Genomic DNA, 23,718 nt, shown 5'->3' with positions numbered 1-23,718 from the left:
TTTTATACACTTGAATAAGCCATCAATTGCTTTTATCAAGTCAGCAGCCACGGTTATTCCTATCTGTTCGTCGTAATCCAAGCTGTATTAGGACTATCAGGAAGGAATTTACATACTTAAAGCGGAAACGACTGTGCAAAATTCAATGAAGTGAAACATGCTGATATCATTAATTTTTACTTTATGGCCAGAATCTAGAATACATTTTGAAAACATGCATTTATACCAACAAAAAGCCGCCGTATGCTCGAATTTGGTAGCAATGTTGTTGCCTTGAAAATTCAATAGATTTGAAGGAATTTTGGGGGAATATTTAATGAAATGATGGATACTTCAAGTATTTAGATATATTTATTATGTAAAAATCAATGAAAATAGTTGTATCATTATTTGTTAACATGGATTTAATTTAAATGAACATGTTATATGCAGTAAGATATCACACTCTTAAACTCTTGCACCTGATGGTTTGGAGATTTTATCACGGTATGTTAAAATGATGTTTCAGGCAAAAAATCAGTCATATTCATATCTTTGGGTATAATGTTTTTTATGTTGTGTTCCTCAGTACTCTTGAAGTTCACTGGTTTTCTGGTTTCTGTTGATTCTGTGCGGACAGCATATTTCGAACTGCTCTCAGGACTTGGATGGGTATCTGAAATTGAGTTTATATAAATCCCATTTTATTTTCATAAAAAACATGCTTAGGTATTTTCCGTCACTAAATCGAGAAAATGACTCCACAAAATAAAATTGTATTTCTTTTTCTACGATTTTCCTTATAAAAACTACGTAGCACTGCCCCTTAAACATTCGAGGAGTGTGTATTTTAGTATTTTTACGATTCCGCTTACATAAGTATCTGTTATCTCTCTTCAAATTTGAAGTACTCATCTGATCGTAAATTACGATGCCATTAAGTAAATTTTCACAAATTGTGATTGTTTGTGCAAAAAATAAATGATTTAATTATAGCATGCAACTCATGTAAGCCTACACTAGTCGTCACATCAACAGTCAACCCATCTGCATTCTTAAAGTCGCCTCATTAGGCGTATTGTCGGGAGAACTAAGGCCACCTGCCGCTAACGTGAACGAGAATTTAATAGAATAGCTGGGCTTATAATTAGTGATACTGCGGATTATGAATTTTTTATTTTCATTTCCATTATAATGAGGTTCTGAAATGAGGTGAGATAATAAAAAATCCAAACAAATTCATTTCCATTTTGAGAGTTAAAATTGTAGTATCCGTAATTTGAAATCTTGAAAACATGAGAAAACAATTCATCAACTTCATTTTGTTTAGCATAGTATTCAAACAAATTGAAGAGGTTTTGAAGCCTGAAAACAATTTATTAAACACGTATTTAAAATTAAAAATGATAATCACTGTGAATTGGGACCCTTCATTATATTTGCAATGCAGAAAGTTGACAGATTCACAAGGATTCAAGATTCATATGGATTCGAGATTTACTTGGATTCGAAATGCATACGTACCTATTCGAAATTCACATGGATTCAAGATTCAAATGGTTTCGATACACATATCGATTCGATATTCACATGGATTTGAGATTCCCTCGGTTCATTTGGTTCATTATGAACGATTCAATGAACCAATTAATTGCCTTGAATCAAATCCCATCAACCGAATCCGCAAAATGAATCGAAATTCCCACCTCTTGTCTATTGCTTTTCCTTGACACTTCTCCTTATAATTGTTCAAGTTGGGTTTATAAGATTGAACTGTTTTGAGAACAATGATAATTAGTCTTTGAAATAATGTTTCTCAACCAATATGCATACTCATAGATTGGTGCCGTTGAAATTCCCACAGAAAGCATTCACCAACGCATAGTACTTAATGCGACCATAGAGACTTTATCAATTTTTTCCTCATTATTTTTTTCTTAGTTTCACTCAACGATTTTGATTCACAGTGTTGTCCATTCATTGGAAGAACGTGAAAACAGACGCCTCGTATTATAATTTTCCGGAAATATATAGCCATTCTATCTATTGTTTCGCAGGTTCTATCATTTGGAATCAGCGCAATGAATTAGCGCAACGGCTCCAATAATTGCTACGGAATAAATTAAACCCTTCACTATTTAAAATTTAGGTCGAAAAGTGACTCATCATTCGTTGGATTGTAGAAAAATGTCGTCACCATAGCTTTCTTTGAAGAGAAAGAGAACAGGATACTCCGCAGGCATATTTTCCTTGTTGCTCTCTTCTGAATTTCGATGACTCATACCTGTACACGTGAAGTTGAGGTGACCCCATTTTTTAATTCTGAACAATCAGGAAGCGTTCGATGGGAAATCTTCTGATTTCCTGGAAAACTTAGTGGTTACTATTAAAATTAATTCCAAATCTCCTCCTGGTAAAAAAAACTCCAAATTACCCCGTAACGTTTCGATGGACTAGCTGACATACGTTTTCATTGCTGTAGGCAATAGAGGACTTATTCATGTGAACCTCAGCCATAGAAAAGAATGCAACTCTTCGAAGGACTAATAATTGTTCATTATCTTGTTTGCATTTTCCCATTACTAATCAAAATGTCAAAGTGAATATTTCTTGTTTTGCGGTGTGCAGTATGTATGTACACGGTTTTATCCTAGTCTTTCTTTTACTTTAATTTCAAGTAATTTACATATTATTTTCAAATTAAATCGTATTCATTTCATTGGGTATTTTTTGTAGATTGACTTGGCGTATTCTTGTGGTTGACTATGAAAGAACTATTAGATCGTCAACACTGAACTAAGACATCGATTTCAGCAAATTTTTATTAAGGAGCATATGTAAATAGGAGTTTTCACTTTCTAAGCATCGAAGATTTTTCTGGTTTTAATAGCACACCAAAATGTAATTTTTTTAAATTTAAATTTTTTGCTGTGCCAATATTTCATCATCAAGTAAAGACATTACCTAAGCGGTGCAAGCAAAACGATTAAACATTTTATTTGGATAATTATGAGGATTATTTTTGGACATTAACTATCTAAATAGTAATTTTTACAGCAAAGGTTGGTAGATAAAAGCTTATAATTTTTTTCAATTGACTGATATTATTTCGAGGAGATAACAGATTAATGTTTTTTGTTAATGAATGCTTGAAGATAATGTTAGTAATGAAATTTTAAAGTAAGTTTAGCATTTTTATGGCATTTTAATGATCATTCCGCGCTAAATTGTAAAATTTATCTGTATTTATTACCTGGAATATGTCGTGAATTAATCTCGTGAACATGTTGCTCGCGGATGGTGGAGAGGATTCAGTCACCACTTCTGGACCGCTGGCATCACTCCCTTCTGGGGTGATGTTTTCCACCGGCGCCTTTGGGAGAAGGAGATCACAGAATTAGCATACATACATACAACGTACATAATGCATTCATCATAGCTTAACCATTAATCCATTGAAAGAGCCAACTTAGGAGTAGATATAGCACATCCTTTGCATCTTTCATTCTCGTAGAAGGTTAGACCAACTTTATTTTATGCACTCAGGGGCTTATTTTATGGATTCCTTAAACCCTCAGACAATCGTCGTCATGGAGGCAGTGAGGGGCAAGAGTCCGCATTGAGCAATATTCCTTTTTCGAAATATTTCTCTAAATGTTGGGATGATGCCACTTGTAGTCAATAAGTTTCATTTAAGTGACCGCATGTAGCAGAGGGGTGCTTTCAGTAGAACACAACGAACGAAATAACGTGAGTTTTTCTTATTTTTCATTTTTACGCGACTTTTATCTAAATGTAGGACCGCGGAATTCTTATCTTTGCTTTGGGCTTTTATTTAACCACTGTGCTTGTCTAGCGATCCTTTAAATGCCTTTTTTGCTTCGAAAATGTATGCATTCAGCAGGTTCGCAGCTCACCATGTGGTTGTGCTATGGTATATTAGGTGTAGCAAGTGCCGTTGGAGCAAAAGTCCTGGGGCAAGTATCCGCATGAGGACTCTTGCCCCACGGGCGCTGACTCCTGCCCCACTACATACCATTGCTTTTTAAATGACCTGATAGTTTCTGTGATGAATATCACGTGTACTTTGATAATTGTGCGGAAAGAAAATGTGAAAATTTAGGAGAAAAGCCAATCGGAAAGAATTTGGATAACAAATTTTGAAGGAAGCTGCACTGAGGGGAAGCAATGGAGAATCCTTGCGTTCTATTGCAGCTGGTGTGAACGAAACGCTTGGGGCGGGCTCGCGGGTTACACTCCTGGGGCAGGGTCTATAAGCGCGAGCTTTTTACCTCTGCACCCAGAAGGGGGAGGACAGGAGGGAGAAGGCAAGGAGGCGCCGCCGCGATAGGAGCCCGACGACGTCCCCTGGGAGGGGATAGGGAAGGAAGGGAAGGGACGAGGAGTCCCGCACCGTCACGAGGCGGGCGGGCCCTACTAATAGCGAAACCAAGCTTACGCAATTAATATGCTACCAATTTGAGTAGATTTTCCTATGAGGAAGAAAAATCTATCGATCGAATCGGTAGATATTGCAGCTGGTATAGAAATTTATGAATTGTCTCTAAGTAAATATTGCTTAATTTCAGAATTTTAAGTGCGTTGCATTCATATACACACATAATACAGCCACATGTCTCCTAGGGCGGATCGCAAAAATCGATTTTTTTCAAATCCATCTGGCCCAATGAAAAAAAGTTGTGGGACCGATCAAAAATAAGGCCTGAAAATTTTCAGACCTGTACGTGAACCCCTGACCCTCGCTCAAATGCAATTTAGGGGGGGAAGGTCAAAATTCGAAAAATATAATATTTTATGGTCATTCCCTATAGATTTTGCCGAGTTACTGTCCTTATAGGACGAAAATTTCGTGCATTTTGACGTATCTGCCACCGTTTAGCCACAAAATGCCTAATTTGAGTCCGCGTCCGCGAAGAAAATATTCCAACGCCCACGCAGCGTCGCGGATACCAGAGCCGCAGGCCGATCCCTTCCCCTCCACGCTCGCTTCTCCCCCTCCCACGCCTCTAATACAGCAAAATTCATTCCGCGCATGCTGCTAGGAGGTCGTTTATCTTTGATAATATAAATCAGAAGATGGTAGAAGGTAAAAAACGATGCGTAGTGAGACGACTTGTCCCTTATTTGGCGCCTCGTCGGCGTTAAACAAATCGATGTTACCAACTTTTAGAGAAGGGATGAAATATTTTTAGATCTGCGCACGCAGGAAAGGAGACTACGATCTATGAAGACGCCTCTCGTGTGGCTATGAAAGTTTGGGAACTTAGGCTATGCACTTCTATTCCGGTATTGTCCGACAGCTATGACTAAACGGATGAATAAGTGTGAAGGCCGCCGGCGTAACCTCCCCGCTCCCCTCTCGAACGCCCCAGATGCAGCAAAATTCACACCAAGTGCGTCTTTCTTCGTTAGTCTTACTAATATTTGATGTATCAGCATCGTCCAGTGAGGAACAATCATGAAGGAATTACTCAATTACCTGCTTTCCAGTCTGTATTTCTTATGTTGGTGTCATTCCTCGTCTTTTGCTTCCTTCAACAAAGTTTTGGTAAATTCTTTCGCGAATCTCTCGTCCGTATGTATAATAAAAGGAATATTGAAATTCAAATTTGAACTTTCATCAATAGATTTTTAAATTCCACAGCTCTAAGCTCAGATATATCCGAAGGAACCGGAGTCTCTCTCCAATATATCATCAGCGGGTAGTCCTTTACGTCGATATTAAAATCCAGCAATTAAAAAAATCTCGGATTGGTCGCCAAACGAATCCTTGCAGAAACGCAAATTGGGTCCCTAGATTACCCTCCCAACGTTTATGTCGCAAATCCAAGTCAACTTAGTGCAATTAGTAAATAGACCACTGTAAGGGATGAAATACGATTTGATGCTTTCCCGGCCAATGATGTGTGTAAACTCTTTTCGGGGTTCAACAAAATTTATCCCTTAGGATGAGCCCCCAGTCGGAGCTTGAAATGTTGGCCATTATGGAAAAATTAACCCGGTGGGAATCCCGAGAAGAGTCTACCCACACTGCAAGGGATGTTGTAATTATGCTTATACTTAGCAAAGGGATGATGCCTCCTTTTTGGGCGCTATTCGCTTAGTACCATCATAATCAAATCCTTTTTAATTCTGTGTATCTAATTTTCACTCGGAAAGGAATCGATAATCGCAGATTTTATAACTTTTGCTAATCCTCCGACGGGGGAGGCAAACCTCCAAAAGAGGAACCCTGTTTCTTCAACTAACACCACACATTCCCCTCTAAACTTGTATTAATAAGTCCTCTTCCCTTTTTTCATCAGACAAGAGTATAGTCTTTCATTCCAATTAAATAAGGCCCTTTGATGACCCCTCTCTTTTCTTATTCACAGTAATTAGCATCTTTTTCTGTCTACGTAAGTAATTCTGGTACACTAGCTTTGATGTATCTTACGAAGTTATGACTTTTGAGTCAGCTAAAGTTACGGGAACGATAATTGCTGTTGCTTGGTTCTTGCATATACCTCTTTCACAGTTGGCAGACGTATTTTCCGCGAAAAAGTTCCAATTTGAGGTTATAGTCCTTAATGTTTATTTCATAAGGAAAGTAGAGATACAAATCGGCTAATTTCTCGCCAGTTTAATTCTCTTCGGATGAATAGATGAAGAAAAATTTTGATACTATTTTCCCGTACAAGAATTGACGATGATGACTCAACGCTCTCCTACGATTCCCTTTTTTCCTCAGTTGCCGAGTTTCTTTAGGGTTCAATCCAGCAGCCATCATTTATCTTTTCGTCAGATTGTCTCTCAAAATACTTCTTCATTGGGGAAACCTTACGCTCCTCAATGCACTTGCACGCAAAAATATCGCACAATTTAAAATGTTCCTTTAAAATTGTTTGATTCTTTACTTCAATAAAACCCTACTTTTGGCAAATGACGATTTTCGTAAGTTTTAGTACTTCCTGTGGTACCGCTAAATCCATTTAGTCACATTCATAATGGAAGAGAAGCGCGTCACCATAGTTCGCACACCTTCATAGCCACAAGAGAGGCGTCTTCATAGATCGTAGTCTCCTTTCCTGCGTGCGCAGATCTAAAAATATTTCATCCCTTCTCTAAAAGTTGGTAACATCGATTTGTTTAACGCCGACGAGGCGCCAAATAAGGGACAAGTCGTCTCACTACGCATCGTTTTTTACCTTCTACCATCTTCTGATTTATATTATCAAAGATAAACGACCTCCTAGCAGCATGCGCGGAATGAATTTTGCTGTATTAGAGGCGTGGGAGGGGGAGAAGCGAGCGTGGAGGGGAAGGGATCGGCCTGCGGCTCTGGTATCCGCGACGCTGCGTGGGCGTTGGAATATTTTCTTCGCGGACGCGGACTCAAATTAGGCATTTTGTGGCTAAACGGTGGCAGATACGTCAAAATGCACGAAATTTTTGTCCTATAAGGACAGTAACTCGGCAAAATCTATAGGGAATGACCATAAAATATTATATTTTTCGAATTTTGACCTTCCCCCCCTAAATTGCATTTGAGCGAGGGTCAGGGGTTCACGTACAGGTCTGAAAATTTTCAGGCCTTATTTTTGATCGGTCCCACAACTTTTTTTCATTGTGCCAGATGGATTTGAAAAAAATCTATTTTTGCGATCCGCCCTAATGTCTCCTGAGAGCAGTTGACCAAATCCAAAAACATTGCATGAGCATAAGTGACGTATAACTCAAAGCAATACTCTGAAATTCTTACGAGTTCCCCCATACACCCAGAAACTATAAATACATGAAGATATCTAAAAATAAGGTTTAGGGTAGCGATGGGAAGCGGCGGTTGGTAGATGGCAGACTTGGCATTAAATTTTCGGAAAAACTGATTATCACTGTGGAGTTTGTGGAAAATTGTGCCCACATCCACCAATTGTTTCATTGGATAGTGTGTAATGAATATAAAACATGGTGGGAAGAACCTTGCACCTCATATTCTGGAAAGGGATAGTTCACATGCGAAAACTGCGATTAGGACTTTTGCCCCATATGAGGAGGACACTTGCCCCACACACGGAGCAAGATTCCTATTCGATTTACTCTTACATTTTGATGAATAACGGCAGTTCTTTATTTTTTCTGCGATAGTGGAAGATAAGTGTTGTAGTAAATGTTGCTGCAAACAAATTGCGTAAAAATAAAAATTATTGTTTGAACGTGAATTCATAATTTTTATAATTGCTTGTTAGATGCGTGCTCTTGCCCCTCATTCCACTACTGACGTTTATAATTTCTTTAGCCAACCTATCTGCATCAACCACTCAGTGATTCGACCCGAACGTTAGCTTGAGGAGTTAATGGTAAGGCTCACCCTGGGATGAGTAAAAAGCGTGTAGGTTTTACATTTGTAGTGTTGAAGGGCTTATTTTTTCACTAAACCACCTCTTTCATCAATGATTTTTGCGAGGAGGTGCCAAAGAGCTTCACTCAGATTTGAAGCCAAGGCTAAGGAAATGGTTTTGTCATTAGGCTGCCTCATTCTTGAATATTAAGGTTAAAATTAAAGACTTAAACATTGTCCAACATGAACACAGGGTTAAATACCATGATGACCAAAAGAAGGCAACAGGGTTGCCTGAGAAATAATTATACGTTAAAGATAATTTATTGGCTAGGGTAGGCTCTCATGCGTAGGCCGAGGTGTAAGATTTAATCATCACTGCTGTAGGCATCCAGCCTCTGATAGATCTTTTTCTTGATATTCTCAACCTTTCTTCATTTTATTTACTAAGCGAACTCTAATCTTCCCAATACCCATATAGCATCCGTCCCTGTAATCCATAGCCTGCATCAGGTATATGCCTTTTGACTTGTTTAATCACATCTATTACCTCTCTCTCTATCTTCTCATCCACTAATTTATACCAGGCTAAATTTATTTCTATTGCCTAATTTATACCAGGCTAAATGTTCACTTGTTCTTGGCGGAACTTATTGATTACAATTACTAATGAAGGAAAAATATTTTGTTCATGAGGGAGAGTCCATTATTTTTTTTATGCCATCTGATTTATTTTCATTCGCATCGCAATTCTTTCCATAATATTCCTTACGTGCAAAATCATCATATTATCTTCATATAAAAATCATTCTACAAAAATAAATTGAAAGATTTAGTCAGTACTTTTTCAATAATTTCAATAGCTGCGGTAAATGAAGGCATTATTTGCCGTGTCTTTCAGCAATGACTCTGCGTTTGAGTCTTGTGATAGGGAATAATACTTATGTCTCTATAAGCACGGCTTCAGCAAATCTGAGTATTTATTGATTCACTTGTGTCAGGCGGATCATGCAGTATACTACTAATTTTAATTAAATGTAACTTGTTAGTTGATTTCTATAATCAGTTTCTGGAATCAGTCATTCACGACGAAATCTCTTAGAATTGAAAGTCTCCACTTTCCTTGGGGCTTAGGGGTTCATTGGGAGATAAAATCTACCGTGAATCTATAAAATCATCTCCAGGCGAATATATTTAAACTTAATCAGAATTCAAGGTTGCGCGTATCATTTTCAAGAAACTTGGAGTAAAATTTTATGTTTTCCCTTGCCACTTGGGATGATGTGATTTAAGTTGATGATGCTGATATCCACATCCATGAAACAGCTGGTATAGCTTTATTTATCGCTAGCTTTCGTGTCATTTGGAACACGTTTTTGCATGGAATAACGCGAATGAAGCGCCTATTGATCTTGCTTACAGCCCGTGATGTATTGTTAAGGACGTGAGGGTGCGTCTGAAATGGATGATAAAGCTCGTGTGCGTCGCTGCGTGAATGAGAATTGTCGCAATTGACGACGGAAAATAAAATGCCTTGAAAATATTACATCGACCTTGTCCCTGCTAAGCCTACCTGTGAGTGAAATGCTTCGAATACAAAACATCCGCTTGCTGAATGTGGAATGGTGACTTACCTTACTACTTGCTATATCGGGAATCACGTCATTTGACTCCTCCGGCTCCTGACATGACACGAAGCCAATGATCAGTATCGCTGCCAGTGCGCTAACAAGGAATATTCTGGAAGCCATTTTTGGGTACTGAAAAGAAATTGATATGTATTCATTATTTTTTATCTTCAATATCCACGAAAACAGTGTAGAGAGATCATTTAGATCGGGGGTTTTTCACAAACAAAAATGGGCAATCACAGACACATGTCCTGTATAGGATTCAGCTGCGTTGGCGGGACTCGAACCCGCGGTTCGGTTTGGAATGCAAGTACTTTACCACACCGGCACCGAGGCCAGCCGAATGTAGTTGAACTTCAACCCTAGCCCGGCAATAAATAGTGTTATTGTGATAGAAATCAGGTGGAATGTTACAGCTTCTTGTAACTCAACTTGAAAAAATGGATAGTTTGAGGCGTAACCATTTCCATGGCGTAAATTTGTGAAATTGCTTCATGTTGAATCGAAAATTTTTTTTGTAGGTTTCCACTTTAATCTCGACTTGTTTCGTCGCTTTGAGACATCGTCAGTGACTTCGTCGAGACTGACCATCGTCTGGGAAACTGGTTAAGTTTAAAGTTATCTACGTGATATCTTCAAAGTGTTTTCTAATCAACTTATTCGCTTTCATTTTGAAATTGATTGATTTTTTGGGATGATTCAGTGTGGCATGCTGTGATATTATTTAAAGAGGCTATGAGTAGCTCACGCTTTTTGTATTATCGAAGGACGGTGACAAACTTATTAAACTTTTATTATGACTAGCGTTCGTCTGTTGGAACATGCATCGCATGGAAGTGCACGAATAATGCGTCGTTAGATGTTGTGCTCAATCCGTGATGGATTCCTAAGAACGTGAAGGTGCGTTTGAAATGGATGTTAACGCTCATTAGCTACGCAACGCTGCTAGGCATTGTCGCGATTAGCCACGGCAAATTTAAGGGCCTCCGAATGGAATAATGCGCAGCGTAGCATAAGAGCTCATGAATGCCGGCCTCGGTGGCGCCTGGGCAACGTCCCCTACTACATTGCTAGAGGTCGCGGGTTTGATTCCGCCTGGGTGGATTTACCACCATTCACGGCAAAGATGTATGTGATTGTTAAAACAAGTAAATTGTAAGGAAGGAGTCCTAAATTAGCTAGAAATAAACACGACATTATTATTTTTATTATGAATCGGTGTTCTGAATAAAAGGGAATAGGGATGGCATAGAGTGCTGGCTTCTCACCCTTTCAGTCCGGTTGAACTCCCGGCGGTTGGGGAGATTTTTCAGAGTGCTCGTGCTTCGATGAATTTTGTGTTTTAGGTTATGCGAACTTATCAAGTCCGTGAGGAATTCTCATTAACGCTGGAGCTGAGAGCTTCAGCCAACGCCCCATTTTGAAAATCGCAGGTCAAAACGTCATCCTTCTTAGGCTTCAAAACCCTTTTTGACCGGCTGGGAAGGAAACCTTCAGTCGACGGTCGGTGTGTTTGTTGTTCTTTGCATTGGGGTCGTGTTTCAGTGACATTGCCAATTAAGCGTCAATTCAGGAATTTGAAATTTTGCAGCTCTATGTTCGGGGCTGTGCAAAACTGGGGAAGGTTTTGGTGAAGTGCATTATTGAGGCTGGTGTATCATGACTCTCAGTAGTTCACGGGCTGAGTTAACAGATTGGTGTTCCATCAGCTTATCATTTATGGAACATCTAAAGTATTCACGCAAAATTTCCTTTGGCGCCTCTGCTCGATGCTAGTTCCTTCGCGAATGAAGACCATACATTCCTATTTAAATTTGCTGTAATATAACCGTGATCCGCTCCGGTCAAGGCAAAGTATTTTTCCTTCAGGTAATATTCTAACATTCTGAACATTTGCGGGAGACTCTGTTGAGACATGCAGCTGGCTTGTCACTTATTTCCTTGAGGGGTGCCTTGTATTCGTACTAATCTAAACGTAAGTGAGCTATTTTTTTTATCTCAAAAGGAACAGAGCAAAATTAAGAATCTATGAATTCGTTTTTCTTGTCGAAAACAGGGGAAAACCACAAAATTGGCGCGGTTGTTTTCTGACGCACGGTTAGAACCCGGAAATGAAAAGGGGCGCCTTAGGCACGACCACTTGGTCCAGTATATAACAAAACACAGGTCATCTGCACCGGTTTCCGGCTTGCATCGATGAACCGCACCTCAAAATTGAGAGATTGAGGCATCATTTGCTGCATATGGTTCCAAAAATTGTAATACTACCCACTTAGTTATACCGGCATTGTACGACTCTTAGCATTAAAAAACGATACATTACCTTCGCATAAAAATGGAAACAGCTTGCGTTAATGCCATATTGTACATATTTATCCATATTTTTATTAAGATTGGTTTCAATTCTTCAACATTTCACAGCTTTGCGTGCTATGCATAAATATTTTGTGAAGTATTTGAGTGGGTAATGATGCTACGACCTAGTAATCCGTTTATAGAAATAAAGTGAGGCCAAATTATATAATTGAAACTCGGTTACGAGAGGCCATGAATCATACAACGTTATCCGTCTAAAAGAGAAAATATATGATAAATATGCACCGTGATGTTTCGTAGAAAATTCAACTATTACTTGCGGGCTTCAATACTAGCTAAATATTTCTATTTATAGGTATGAATTTGCTAAAACAATAACGGATTCGTGATAGCATTTTTATGTTAACCGAAGTATTTACTTATAGGGTATTCCTACTCCTCTAATCGATGCGTCTTGTCATTTATGTAGTAGAAATATGGGTAATTTTACTAAATGTCTGCAGTAAATAACGACGTACAAGTCGTTCGTTGAAACGTTTGTGATATTCAACGAATTAAACCAGTGGAAAGCAAGAGAAGACTTCACACAAATTGTATTTAAATTTACCCTTGGAAAGGATTTTGTTGATAGCAATAAGTTAATTGGCTGTGTAATCTCTCCGTCACGTCTGTTTACATTTTGCAAATAGTGTGAGTGCGTGGAAATCGTGAGACGAATTGTCGGTCCACAGAGGATTAGGGAAGAGGAAATGCTCGCAATGAATATCCGTGATCGTCTTCTAACTGTGAATGGCGAGGGCGATGAAAGAGAGAGATGGAAGCGGTTGCCGCTTTTTGTTTGTCGAAGGTTTTCGACGCGGGAATTGACCGGAAAAAAATTGAAACCATTGACGTATAAGTAGGACGGGGACGTTTCAAAGAGCCGTTGAACTATAACTGGAGAGAGAGAAAAGGTACCAATCTCAGCCAGCGTAGGAGGGAATTCGCTGATCCATTCCACAGCGTAAAAAGCGCGATCATCATTTGTGACTCTGGAAATTTTATACCCTGCCTCTTTCATCAACAATGAAGTTTTCGGACACAGAAATGTAATGCATGGGAATTATGATTTATAAAACTCGTATGTTTAACGTCATTCAAGTAATTGAATCAAATTTTCCTTGGTGATTACTCTTAAATTATATACTGCAAAGAATCGTGACATATTTTGAGTTACTAAGAGATTGATCTAATTTAAGTCTGACTAAAAAAATTTAAAATTTTTAGTAGTAATCTTTGAAAGATCGAACATCAGTTGAAGAATTTTTTAACTGAATATAAATTCTGGAAATATTATCAAAGAAAAGAAATTAAGGATTTGGACAAAATAACCCTAGGATCTTTATTTGTTGGTGATCACTGAATTTACTATGCATCTATAATTATTGTTTGAGGGGTCGTATTGTCGTGAAAGTAGATCGTGCTCGACAGAAATTTTTTCAGTGCGTATTCATGTCTCATTAACTTATACATTACGGAGATGCTATTAAGGTTTATATTTCATCATAACGGAGAAAAGGAAGGTTATGGAAGGGAAAAAGTTTCAGCCTTGAAATTTAGCAGTCCACCGCTGAAGATATTTTTGGTGTTAAGGACGTGTTTTTTTATCTGAATAAGATTCACGCAATATAAGTTTGCGTCCCGATAAATTTTCGCTGCATTTCAAGAAGCCTATCGATGTAAGACCCACGGTAAACTAGAGAAAAGTTTTTCCTAATTTTTTAAATCAATTATGAGACCGTAACTTAACGAATAGTGATTGAAATTGATATTAAAAAGATAAAATTTAATATATATTTATTGTAGTGTACATTTCAATCGGCTTGTTTTTGGCTGCGTACAAATATAGGGGTGAATAAAAATAACTACCAATAATTTGGCTGAATGCATTGAAAATAATAAAACATATTTCGACTGAAAAAATCACTAGGCCGAAACGGGATGACGCAAAGTGAATGCGGAAAAACTCTTTCTGAGCTGAACCTTCATTTGGATTTTTTTTAAGTAGTGGTGAAGACTCAAATTTATCTTGCTTCATGCATATAGTAAATCGGCTAAATGTTAGAATTGCGTGCATTTATATTCTGGACCCATGAAATCCTCATGGAAAGACTCATTCGAAAGGAAATGGCTTTCATTTCATTGCAAGCAGCGCGGGTACTACTCGGTATGACACTTGGCATTATGGATATTTTTCTTGTTAATTCTATAATGTAAGAAATTACTTAATACTTTCCGATTCTATGAATACTGATTTAACCTGTTTCATGGATGACAAATTCGGAAATATACATAGTGTGAAAAAAAAACGTAGCCCGTAGCAACATTTGGTAATTTTCAAGGCCTCAGACATTTCAAATTACCTCAACGGAATTGGCGAATATTTCGCAAGTGCTCTTTGAGAGATCAATCTTAGAATATTGCATTTGATTAGTTCACTTATTTCCCTTTACATCTATAAATATATTTAGCTAGCATTTTGATGGAAGGAACTTGGTTGTGGAATTGATAGATTGTAAAGCTGTTGTTATTTTGAGCTCCAACGTAAACAACATCAGACACTTTTTCCCTCCAAAACTGTTTTTATTTCTTTTCAAAAACAATTTCCTCGTCTCCTTCCTTACAGATCTTTTTAAATGATTCTCACATAAATGTCCCCTCTCATTTTTTCAACAACTCCTTGGCAACTTGCAATCCCTCTTCTTTACATATGAATAACAATTTTAACATAAACATCAAATCAATAGAAGTTTTAATTAAACATAAAAATAAATACCAAACGTTATAATATAAAGGCTATTGTTATTAATCTATTAAAATCAGTGTTTTGATTAAAGCTGCGTGTCTGGGATCACCTGAAGATGTTTATTCGAAGGAGAAATCAACGGCCCCTATTAATTACTTGATCATCGGTGAAGATCTCGGGATAGTAAACCAGAGCAGAGAGAAATCTCGTCCAAATGGGTCATCTCAGCCTAACGGGAGGTTGTCTGAGGGTTTTGAGTGGTGAAGACTTCTCTTGCTAAGCATCTCAAAATGCGTGCAGTGGAATAGATTGACGGATAAATTAAACCCGCTCGGGTATGGCTATGAAAAAAAGAATGGATCTTGGACACATTTTTACTAGGAAGGAGACCAAATTCCGTCGGGCGTTTAAATGACCGTTACACCCACTTTCTAACGCTTTCGAAAGGAAAATCTCTCAGTTTTGCCTCCCCTTCACTTCCTCTCAGCTCGAACTCCATGTAGCAGTTGCACTCACGTTTTATCTCATTGAAAATCAATTTTCCCGATTCCCATAGTGAGAGTAGTCGCGGAACCTTTCGCTATTTATCATTTCGTAATAATTATTCAATTTTTTTACTGTAATCATTCTGGAGTTATGAGTGCCCCTGGTACTCATTGGACTATTAATATAACTAATTCGCAGGTATGCTATTTTTAAATTTTTACTCTATAAAATAACTGTTGAATTATGTCCCGGAAGTATCTACTTAATTAATGTGATAACCAAAGCTCGTCTTCGATTACACGTGAGTCATCGATGACTTCGATGACTCATATTCTGCATATTCCAGAAAAAGCTATGGTGGTTATCAGGCACAAATTTTATTCCGATTACTGTGCTGGAAGTGATGTACAATTTTCTCAAATACACCTGGATCAACTTCCAATTTTTTAAATTGATGAGCACTCCTTGGTATTATGGGGGGTGCAAGATGAATTACTATTTACTCAGGCGTATGAATGCTATTTTTCGTGGAGAAATCTGGCATAGTTATCGCTATCCTCTTAGTCTTAACAATCCTTATGTACACTTGAATCGACCTCAATGGGTACGACTCAGTCCGCCTACTTCAGGTCATTGTACGGTAAAATTGGCCTCGACGCCTCAGAATCAAATGAATCAACTACACCTCTGCTTGTTAACGAGAGGGAATTCTAACAACGATTTATACTAACTGTTATTGCCGTTGGAAGGGAACAGGCCTTACAGTAAATTGTAGAGGGGTGTGGTTGAAGGAGAGGGAGATGTTTCTCAAGGGAATTTTTCTCAAGTATTCCAGGGAAACCTACTTTAATCGGTAGAAAACTTTAATAATAATAATAATGAAGAGTTTTAAGTTATTCAGGATGTGTTATTGTCGTGTATGGGAGTATTGTATTGGCCTAATTTTTTTCTCATATCTGCGTGATCGTATGTAGAAAATATGAAATTTATCTCGGTAACAAAAAATGTGACCACCAGAGTGTTACCTGTTCACTTCGCACTCTTGTGTTCCGGGCCCAGCGATGCCAACTGAAGGGTGAAGATGGAGAGAGTTGCAGGGCGATTTGCGTATACCGGTTTCTAATCGCTAGAGCTTACCGTTTTAGAGTTCCTCCCGTCGATGCTCGGATGCAGGACCGCAGTTCACTAAAGCCAATGAACGACTGAGGAAAAGGTGCGCGCTCCCGGTGTAACAGAGTCCTTCCTCTCGCCTATGGGCTCCCTCCCCTCCCTTCTCCGCCCCTCTTCCTCCTTCCCCCTCAAACCATGTTTTTCCCCCTTTTCCTCGTCCTCCATGAACAGCTCCCTGCATCCTCGGAACACCTACACCACTTCCACTCTAAGTCTCCCCCACGTTCCTCATCCCACCGTCCTTTTGTCCCATACTTCCCATATCCCAACCAACTGGCTACGCGAGGGCCCCGGCGCCAACGTGGTTAAAGGGCCTCAACGGGCAGGTATCCCACAAAAAAAAACAAAACTAAGAGAACACAGTTAGGTGAGCATTTTCTTAATGATAAACATAGTATGCAAAATAATTCAATTTACAATTTAAAGGAACAGCAGGAAGAATGAAAACTTTACAATTCCACTAAAAAAATTGAACTATATCATATAAGGTATATAAAATAATAGAATTACAATTTAAAGGAACAGTAGGAAGTAAGAAAACGTAGCTAATTCCACTTTAAAAAATTAAGCTGCATTGGAATCTACATGTTTTACTGCACTGTAGCATCATCAGGACTCACTCCTCGTCGGGCCTGATGCAATTGATAATGCAGTGAAGGGAAACATGAAGACTCCAGTAAAGTTTTATTTTTCAAAGAGGAATTTACAACTCTTCTCTACTTCCTGCCATAACGGAATTCCACCATGCATTGGCCGCTACCATTACTTTTAGAGGAAATCTTTTCAGTTCTTCTGGCGTCTGAGAAAGTATGCCAATAATGTTATTTTTTGTCTTCCTTATAAGCTATCAATATTTTAACGCACATAAAAACTAAGGGTTCAAAATTTTCTGGTGACTAAGTGCTGCGCAGCCTGGACTTAATTATCTTGAATTCAGAGGACATAATCTCACAAGACGCTTGGCCACAGGGGACGGTCGGCAAAAATATACCATACAGGTAAATCTTAGCATAAGCGGATTCATTGTTTTAAAGTTCACAAACCATGCAGTTAAAATGTGAAACCTAATCCAGAAAGGGAGCTGGATGAGGCCTTATTTCCCAGAGTATTTTGTTAATGACAATGTTAGAGCTTTGATGAGTGCGAAAAAAAGAAGCCGGGCCACTGAAGGGGTCTTTTTAGGGTCAGGGTTATTTTATTTTAAACGTCACGTATTTGCAGGGTACAAGAAAAATTTAAAATGCTGAAAGAGCCCTGGCCTCCCCGAGGCTGTCTGGGGCCATCGGCCCTGGGATCCGTCAGGGCCCAGGGACTCGGCGGGGACTCCCACCCTCGCCCTCTGGACCGTCTGCCCATTTATTCCAACGCGAAGCGATCTACAACCTTTACTTTGCATTCTGGGTGCTAATGGAAACTCAAGATTGGATTATTACAATTTTTAAATATTGATATAATTGGTGATAACGATAGCTAGTTTTCTCAAGGTATATTCCTTTTTTTGGGCCCTATAAAAGTATCATGATAAAAATCGCTGTAGTGTAACACCCGTTAAAATTTCACCTCCCGTTAAATAATCTCTCTGTATAGGATTATATCGGATGACGCATCGTGATATCGGATATTTATGGGATGATATAAATTGATGTTTTAACCTTAAGGTAATTTTATCGGCACCTTATTTAGAAAATGTATTATCAAGATATTTAAATCGTGATATTTTTATCGGGCGTGATGCGTAATTATTTTTATCCGACAACCATTTTGTCGTCAACGTTCGAAAATCGGCATTGCTTTCCCAACATATTCAAATATATTGAAATTTTCCGAGATTTCGAAATTTCACCCATGCCTATCCTCACCCCTTTCTCAAACTCGTCTTCTACCCGCTACCCAACCCTAACTCCTTGAGCTATTACTTATTCACTGTATCCACTGAAGACAGTAAAAAGAACTATCCCTATGGATTGCTCTTTTATATGTTTCTAGCTCAAGGAGTTGGGATTTGGATAGTGGGGATAAGATAAGTCTGGGGAAGGGGTGAGGGTAAGCCTTGGTGAAATATTGAATCCTCTTTTCCCTTTTTTTACCCCAGCGAGGTTTCCAATTCATTATTCCGTATCGCATTAATATTTGTCTCTGGCGCTGTCACTCTTTCTCTTATTGGTTGGCTGTTTATCTGGGGAGATAAGAGACAGCTGAGGTCATGTACGTAATTATTACAAGGTAGACCAACTCGTTAAGGAATGATTTTACAGCTATCGAATTAGGGAAGAGTATAGAGAAACATGTGTTTAGCTGTGTAAATCTGCTCATATTTTCATTTGGCCATATTGCGCCCCTTAATTGTTTCTCAATGTTACATAATAATTTTGGTGCAAAAAATTCCGCACCATCGTTTACCAGGATTTGATACCTAAATATTAACTACTAGTATGCCTCCGTCACCCATTTGTATGAAATTTTTTGCATTTCTTTATCAAGGACCTTGCTTAATTATCTTAGATGCCATTTAATAATTTTATTTTTCAAAATTAATCATAGAATACATTTCCAAGGCCGCTAAGGATTTACTTAAGCATTATTAGGTGTTAGAAGTTGATGTACCTTTTCTACAATTGTGGGCACACAACATACAAAGTGAATCTATTTTCATCGCATGTTGATGATAGTAATATTTATGGTGTAATTATTAGTTTTCAATGTCTCAAACCAAATTCGAAAACAGAGCTTACAGACCAGATCCGGTACTTATGTATTATTCATTTACGCTCTATTGTATTTACCTGAATTTTCATGAGATTAAGGTAATGAAATGATGTAAAACATTCGTCTTCGTTGCCAGATTCTAATTGAATTCAGGGATTGCAAATATATTACGGTAAGGCTGACGGTTATTTTGGGAGGCGCCCGAGGTATTTTCTATTCCTAGCATATGATCTAGTTCATGGGTGGTTGAAGGAAGCGTGTGGTTTCGGGAAATGAAAGAAGGATGAAGGGGTAGTAAGTATTTTAAAACTCAGTAAAACCCTGTCCAACCACTTATACTCATGCATCTGCTTGTAAAATAACGAATAAATTATTTAGTTCGTACAGCAGTGCTAATTAGATTTTTATCCTTCCTAACTATTCCTGAGTTGGTCACTGGAGAAGTGTATCTGTGTTAGGGTAATAGGATATTGTACATATTTAACCGAATTATCTGAGGAAAGTCTATTACTGTAAACTATATTCCCTAGAGTTTGCACAACTTCCTTAGAATTAATTAATACACCATATACCTTGGAATGTCCCAGATTTTCTCTTCCCCTATCAGTCCACTTCATCCATTGCCATCGTCGTAGGAACTGAAACTCATTCACTACTTCTTTTCCGAATTTTAATTGAATAATATTCTCGTCCTGTGACCCTTTATTAAATCTTGAAAAAAAACTTTGCTTACTCCTATATTTTCTCTTCATTCTGCTCACTCTGGTTGCGTCGAACGGGACTTCTCAAATTTGCGAAGGATTCTTGGAAGCATCGCGTCATTCACCAAACTGGTTGTAACCGCTCAGTGATGGATTTCGAATACCGCATGAGTAATATAGTTTCCAGGCGTTTTAGCGCGCATCCCTTATTTTTCCGGCATTGACATGAATTGAAGCAAACAAGCAATAGAGTATTCCGTACTCTTAAACATGAGTATGCTTTAAGCTCGTTATACATCTACATCGTGGGGAACACATATTAGGAATATTTGCAGCATGGTCCTGAAGAAATTAGGATTCGTCAACCTTGTTGTGGGAAGATTTTCGGATGATAAAGCAAAAGTAAGGTGCTATTTTGCACTCGTCCGACCGCAACTTGAATATACACCGAGCACATGGAATCCGGTGCAGAAAGACTTAATTCGCGAACTGAATAAAATAAAAAGGAAGGCTGCGCGGTTCGCCAAAAACTGCTACGGGCGTACAGACAGCGTAACCCGGATTTCAAGCAAATTAGGCTGGGAGCCGTTGGAGACTCGGAGGCTGCGTGCTGGGCTTAGATTGCTTGAACAATTAAGAATAAAAATCTTAAAGAGCGAAACGATGAACATAATTTTCGAGCCCCAATATATTTCGAGGTCCGACTGAAGCGATAATGAAGAGAGATGTTTTGCCGAACGGATAGATATGGAAATCCGTTTCTCCCCAGAACCATAAAGGACTTTAATAAATGCTAATCGCAATTTCGCATTTCCTTTTTATGTGTAAACGGCTGGCGTCCTAACACTCCCTGCTACACGCCTTTTAGGCGGCTTGCGGGGTATTTTGTAGATGTAGATGTACATATCACCTCTCAAGACACTTACGGAGATGGTTTTGAGGGGGTGATCCATCACCAGCATGCAGCATGCAATTGGATTGAATTATCTTGAACTGTTATTTCCCCAAAATGTTTAATCCACGATAGATCATTGGTGAGTCTAACTCCGAGGTATTCTACAGTCTCTAATTGGGTACCCAAGATGAAATAGCTATATTCTACACGGGGCACGTGAGTGCACATCTTCAACCCGCATCTTTTTCTCAATCGGGCGTAGTAATTTTATGACAAGAACTGAGGCTTTATGCCTCCTTGCGTTTTTGCATCAGTGAATGTGTTCTTGTGATTCGCATTTTAACGCCTTTAATTTTGAACTATCATACGTTGACTCCAGATTGGCTGTTTAAGAAGCTAAACCCCGTGATACACGTGGCAGGATATTGCACAACTTAATTTTCTAGAATTGCGTTGTGCAACTACATGCTATATGTAAAACAGATTTTCGGTCTGGAAAGGGCATTCCAGAGTCATTGAGGTTGGCAGAAATTACAGAGCAAAGGGTTCTCGGCCGATATCCCAATATTAGCACATATTTGTCGTGCATTTCTCTAGTCCAAAGACTTTCAGTTAATAATACGCCTTTGAAAAAGCTGAGGGTAACATTGAGAATGACTTCGGGACTTTACCTTGAACTGATTTGGAGCCCACATATGTGTAAACGCGGGCAATGACCCCGATATGTCAGAGGCCTGTGACTTATTTGCCTAATTTTAGTTCATGTGATGACGTTTATTCAGAAAATCCATATTTCATTTCTTTTTGGCATAAAAAAGCCGTTTTATCATGGAAATGTGATAAATATGACGTTTTTTATTTATCCTGTCCCTGTTTATATTTATAGAAATAATAAATATTTTTAATTGGTAGAGTCAATCGTTCAAAAGATAAAGAAAACCCTTCGACCTCTGATTTTACCTTCCTGAAGGTCAATCAAGGATATAAGTTGTATTTCTGATGGGGAAAACATCATGAACGATAAAATTTGTCAATGTCTAAATCTCTTAAGCATAAATTCACCCTTTTTCTCAATGATTATTATATTCAAGCCCAGTAATATTGGCTGTGTGCTCAATCTTTGTTTTTCCTTATAATATTTTCCTTGATGGCGCGGATTATTGTCATACTTCTGACGACAGCGAGTATTATTCCTCATAAATTCTACTCGTTTTCTGGATACTCATTACCTCACTTCAGTTTACCATAAGCCCTTGTCGTCCTTGACCGCAAATCCTCCACGTTGGTTCATGTACATTTCTATCGTTTCCTTTAATTTGTTCACATTTGCTATTTGCTCGTACAATTTTCTAGTATTAGTAATTAGTGTTTGTAACTGAAAAGGAAATTAATTTATTAAAATTGATATTGAAAATTAGAAACTTTCTCGGATTCTTATTTAAAACTTTATTTTCATTTTATGATATATTTTCATGCCAGCTATTCTCTAAATTAATTTCCCCACTTCGTTTCAAAGTATATGACATCCTCAAAATATGATTGTATCTTTTTAAAAAATCACTGTGATCTATTCTATTCGATTCTCCATTGTAAATAAATTTCAAATCTTTTAAGGAATAATAAGCTATTTAATAAGCCGAAAGTGGTACTTTTTTGATTTTTGATAAATAATGAATTTATCTTGATTTAAACTGTGGAAAAACCTTTTATATTTTTGAGTTATGGGCTCTATCGTAATAAAGTAATCCGAATTGTTACATAGAATTTTCCATTGCAAAATATATAGGCCGTGTGACCAATTGAGGGAACATGTGATTTGATACCTAATTCCTACATGGTAAAGGTTCAAAGTATCTGCAGCCGTTAGTATGAGTAGGAAAGTACATTATGCAAGTCGGAGGTAGTACTTTCATAGTTTTATAGCACACACAGTTTATCATTTGGATTTCCTGAGATAGTCTGGGGATACCCAAAATATTCCGCATAAGAAAATCTATTTTTATGAAAGTCAACATCTTAGTAAAGGAGAAGGTATAAAAAGTTTAATCCAAAAAAGCAAAAACTTGAAAATTTTGGCCGATTAGATTTTTTTAAATCCTGAGCTCAGAGATAATTTCTTTGGTTTTGAAAGGTTTGGTGGCGTCTTTAAGCATTTTCTCATATTTGGTGGCGTAGTATAGGCGTGCAGATTTTAAGTTTTTTATGGGAGACAACAATGAAGAGTAGGGTCCTAGCAATAAATCATAGTGTGGAGTAGAGATTTGATAGAAAAACTGATGGCCATTCCGCTACGTAATTCCATCATTCACGAGGCCTGCTCGGTAGAGTAATTTAGAACTTTGATGGCCCGTTTTTGTATCGATTTATTCCCAGTTCAGTATTAGCTTATTCCGAGTTTTCTTATAACCTGCTTATATCTCTTCCCTCTACTCTGAGACCACTCAAATATACATTACGAGATGACCCTATGTGCTGTCTATCAGTCATTCGGAGGCAAATCCATTTTTACATTAAATGACCAAAACTCACCGTGACGAAGAAAGGCACTTAAGGCTGGCATCCGTGAAGCAAATCAACAGTAGACATTCTCGTTTTTCCCATTCTTATTTGGCTTTTCTTACATTTGCAGTGCCTACAACCAACTAGACCACTCTATCTCTAGTTCAAAGTGAAAATAGTTACCAGTGCGGTCCAGAGATTCTAATCTAAGA

The 23,718-nt window shown here is 38.1% G+C and overlaps 1 protein-coding gene across 1 annotated transcript; it reads right to left on the bottom strand.

Annotated features, from left to right (window-relative positions):
- Nucleotides 1–335: 335 nt before the first annotated feature.
- LOC124162699 lies at nucleotides 336–16,766 on the bottom strand. Its single transcript, XM_046539302.1, has 4 exons — nucleotides 16,673–16,766; nucleotides 9,952–10,077; nucleotides 3,233–3,352; nucleotides 336–655 (listed from the first exon to the last, which is right to left on the bottom strand). The coding sequence occupies exons 2-4, from the start codon at nucleotides 10,066–10,068 to the stop codon at nucleotides 581–583; spliced, it is 312 nt and encodes a 103-aa protein (XP_046395258.1). The 5' UTR covers nucleotides 10,069–10,077; nucleotides 16,673–16,766; the 3' UTR covers nucleotides 336–580.
- Between the last annotated feature and the right edge of the window lie 6,952 nt (nucleotides 16,767–23,718).

This window comes from Ischnura elegans, chromosome 7 (assembly GCF_921293095.1).
Source record: "Ischnura elegans chromosome 7, ioIscEleg1.1, whole genome shotgun sequence".
Lineage (NCBI taxonomy): Eukaryota > Metazoa > Arthropoda > Insecta > Odonata > Coenagrionidae > Ischnura > Ischnura elegans.
The sequence above is the reverse complement of the archived record's forward strand: the minus strand, read 5'-3'. Positions and strand labels throughout refer to the sequence as shown.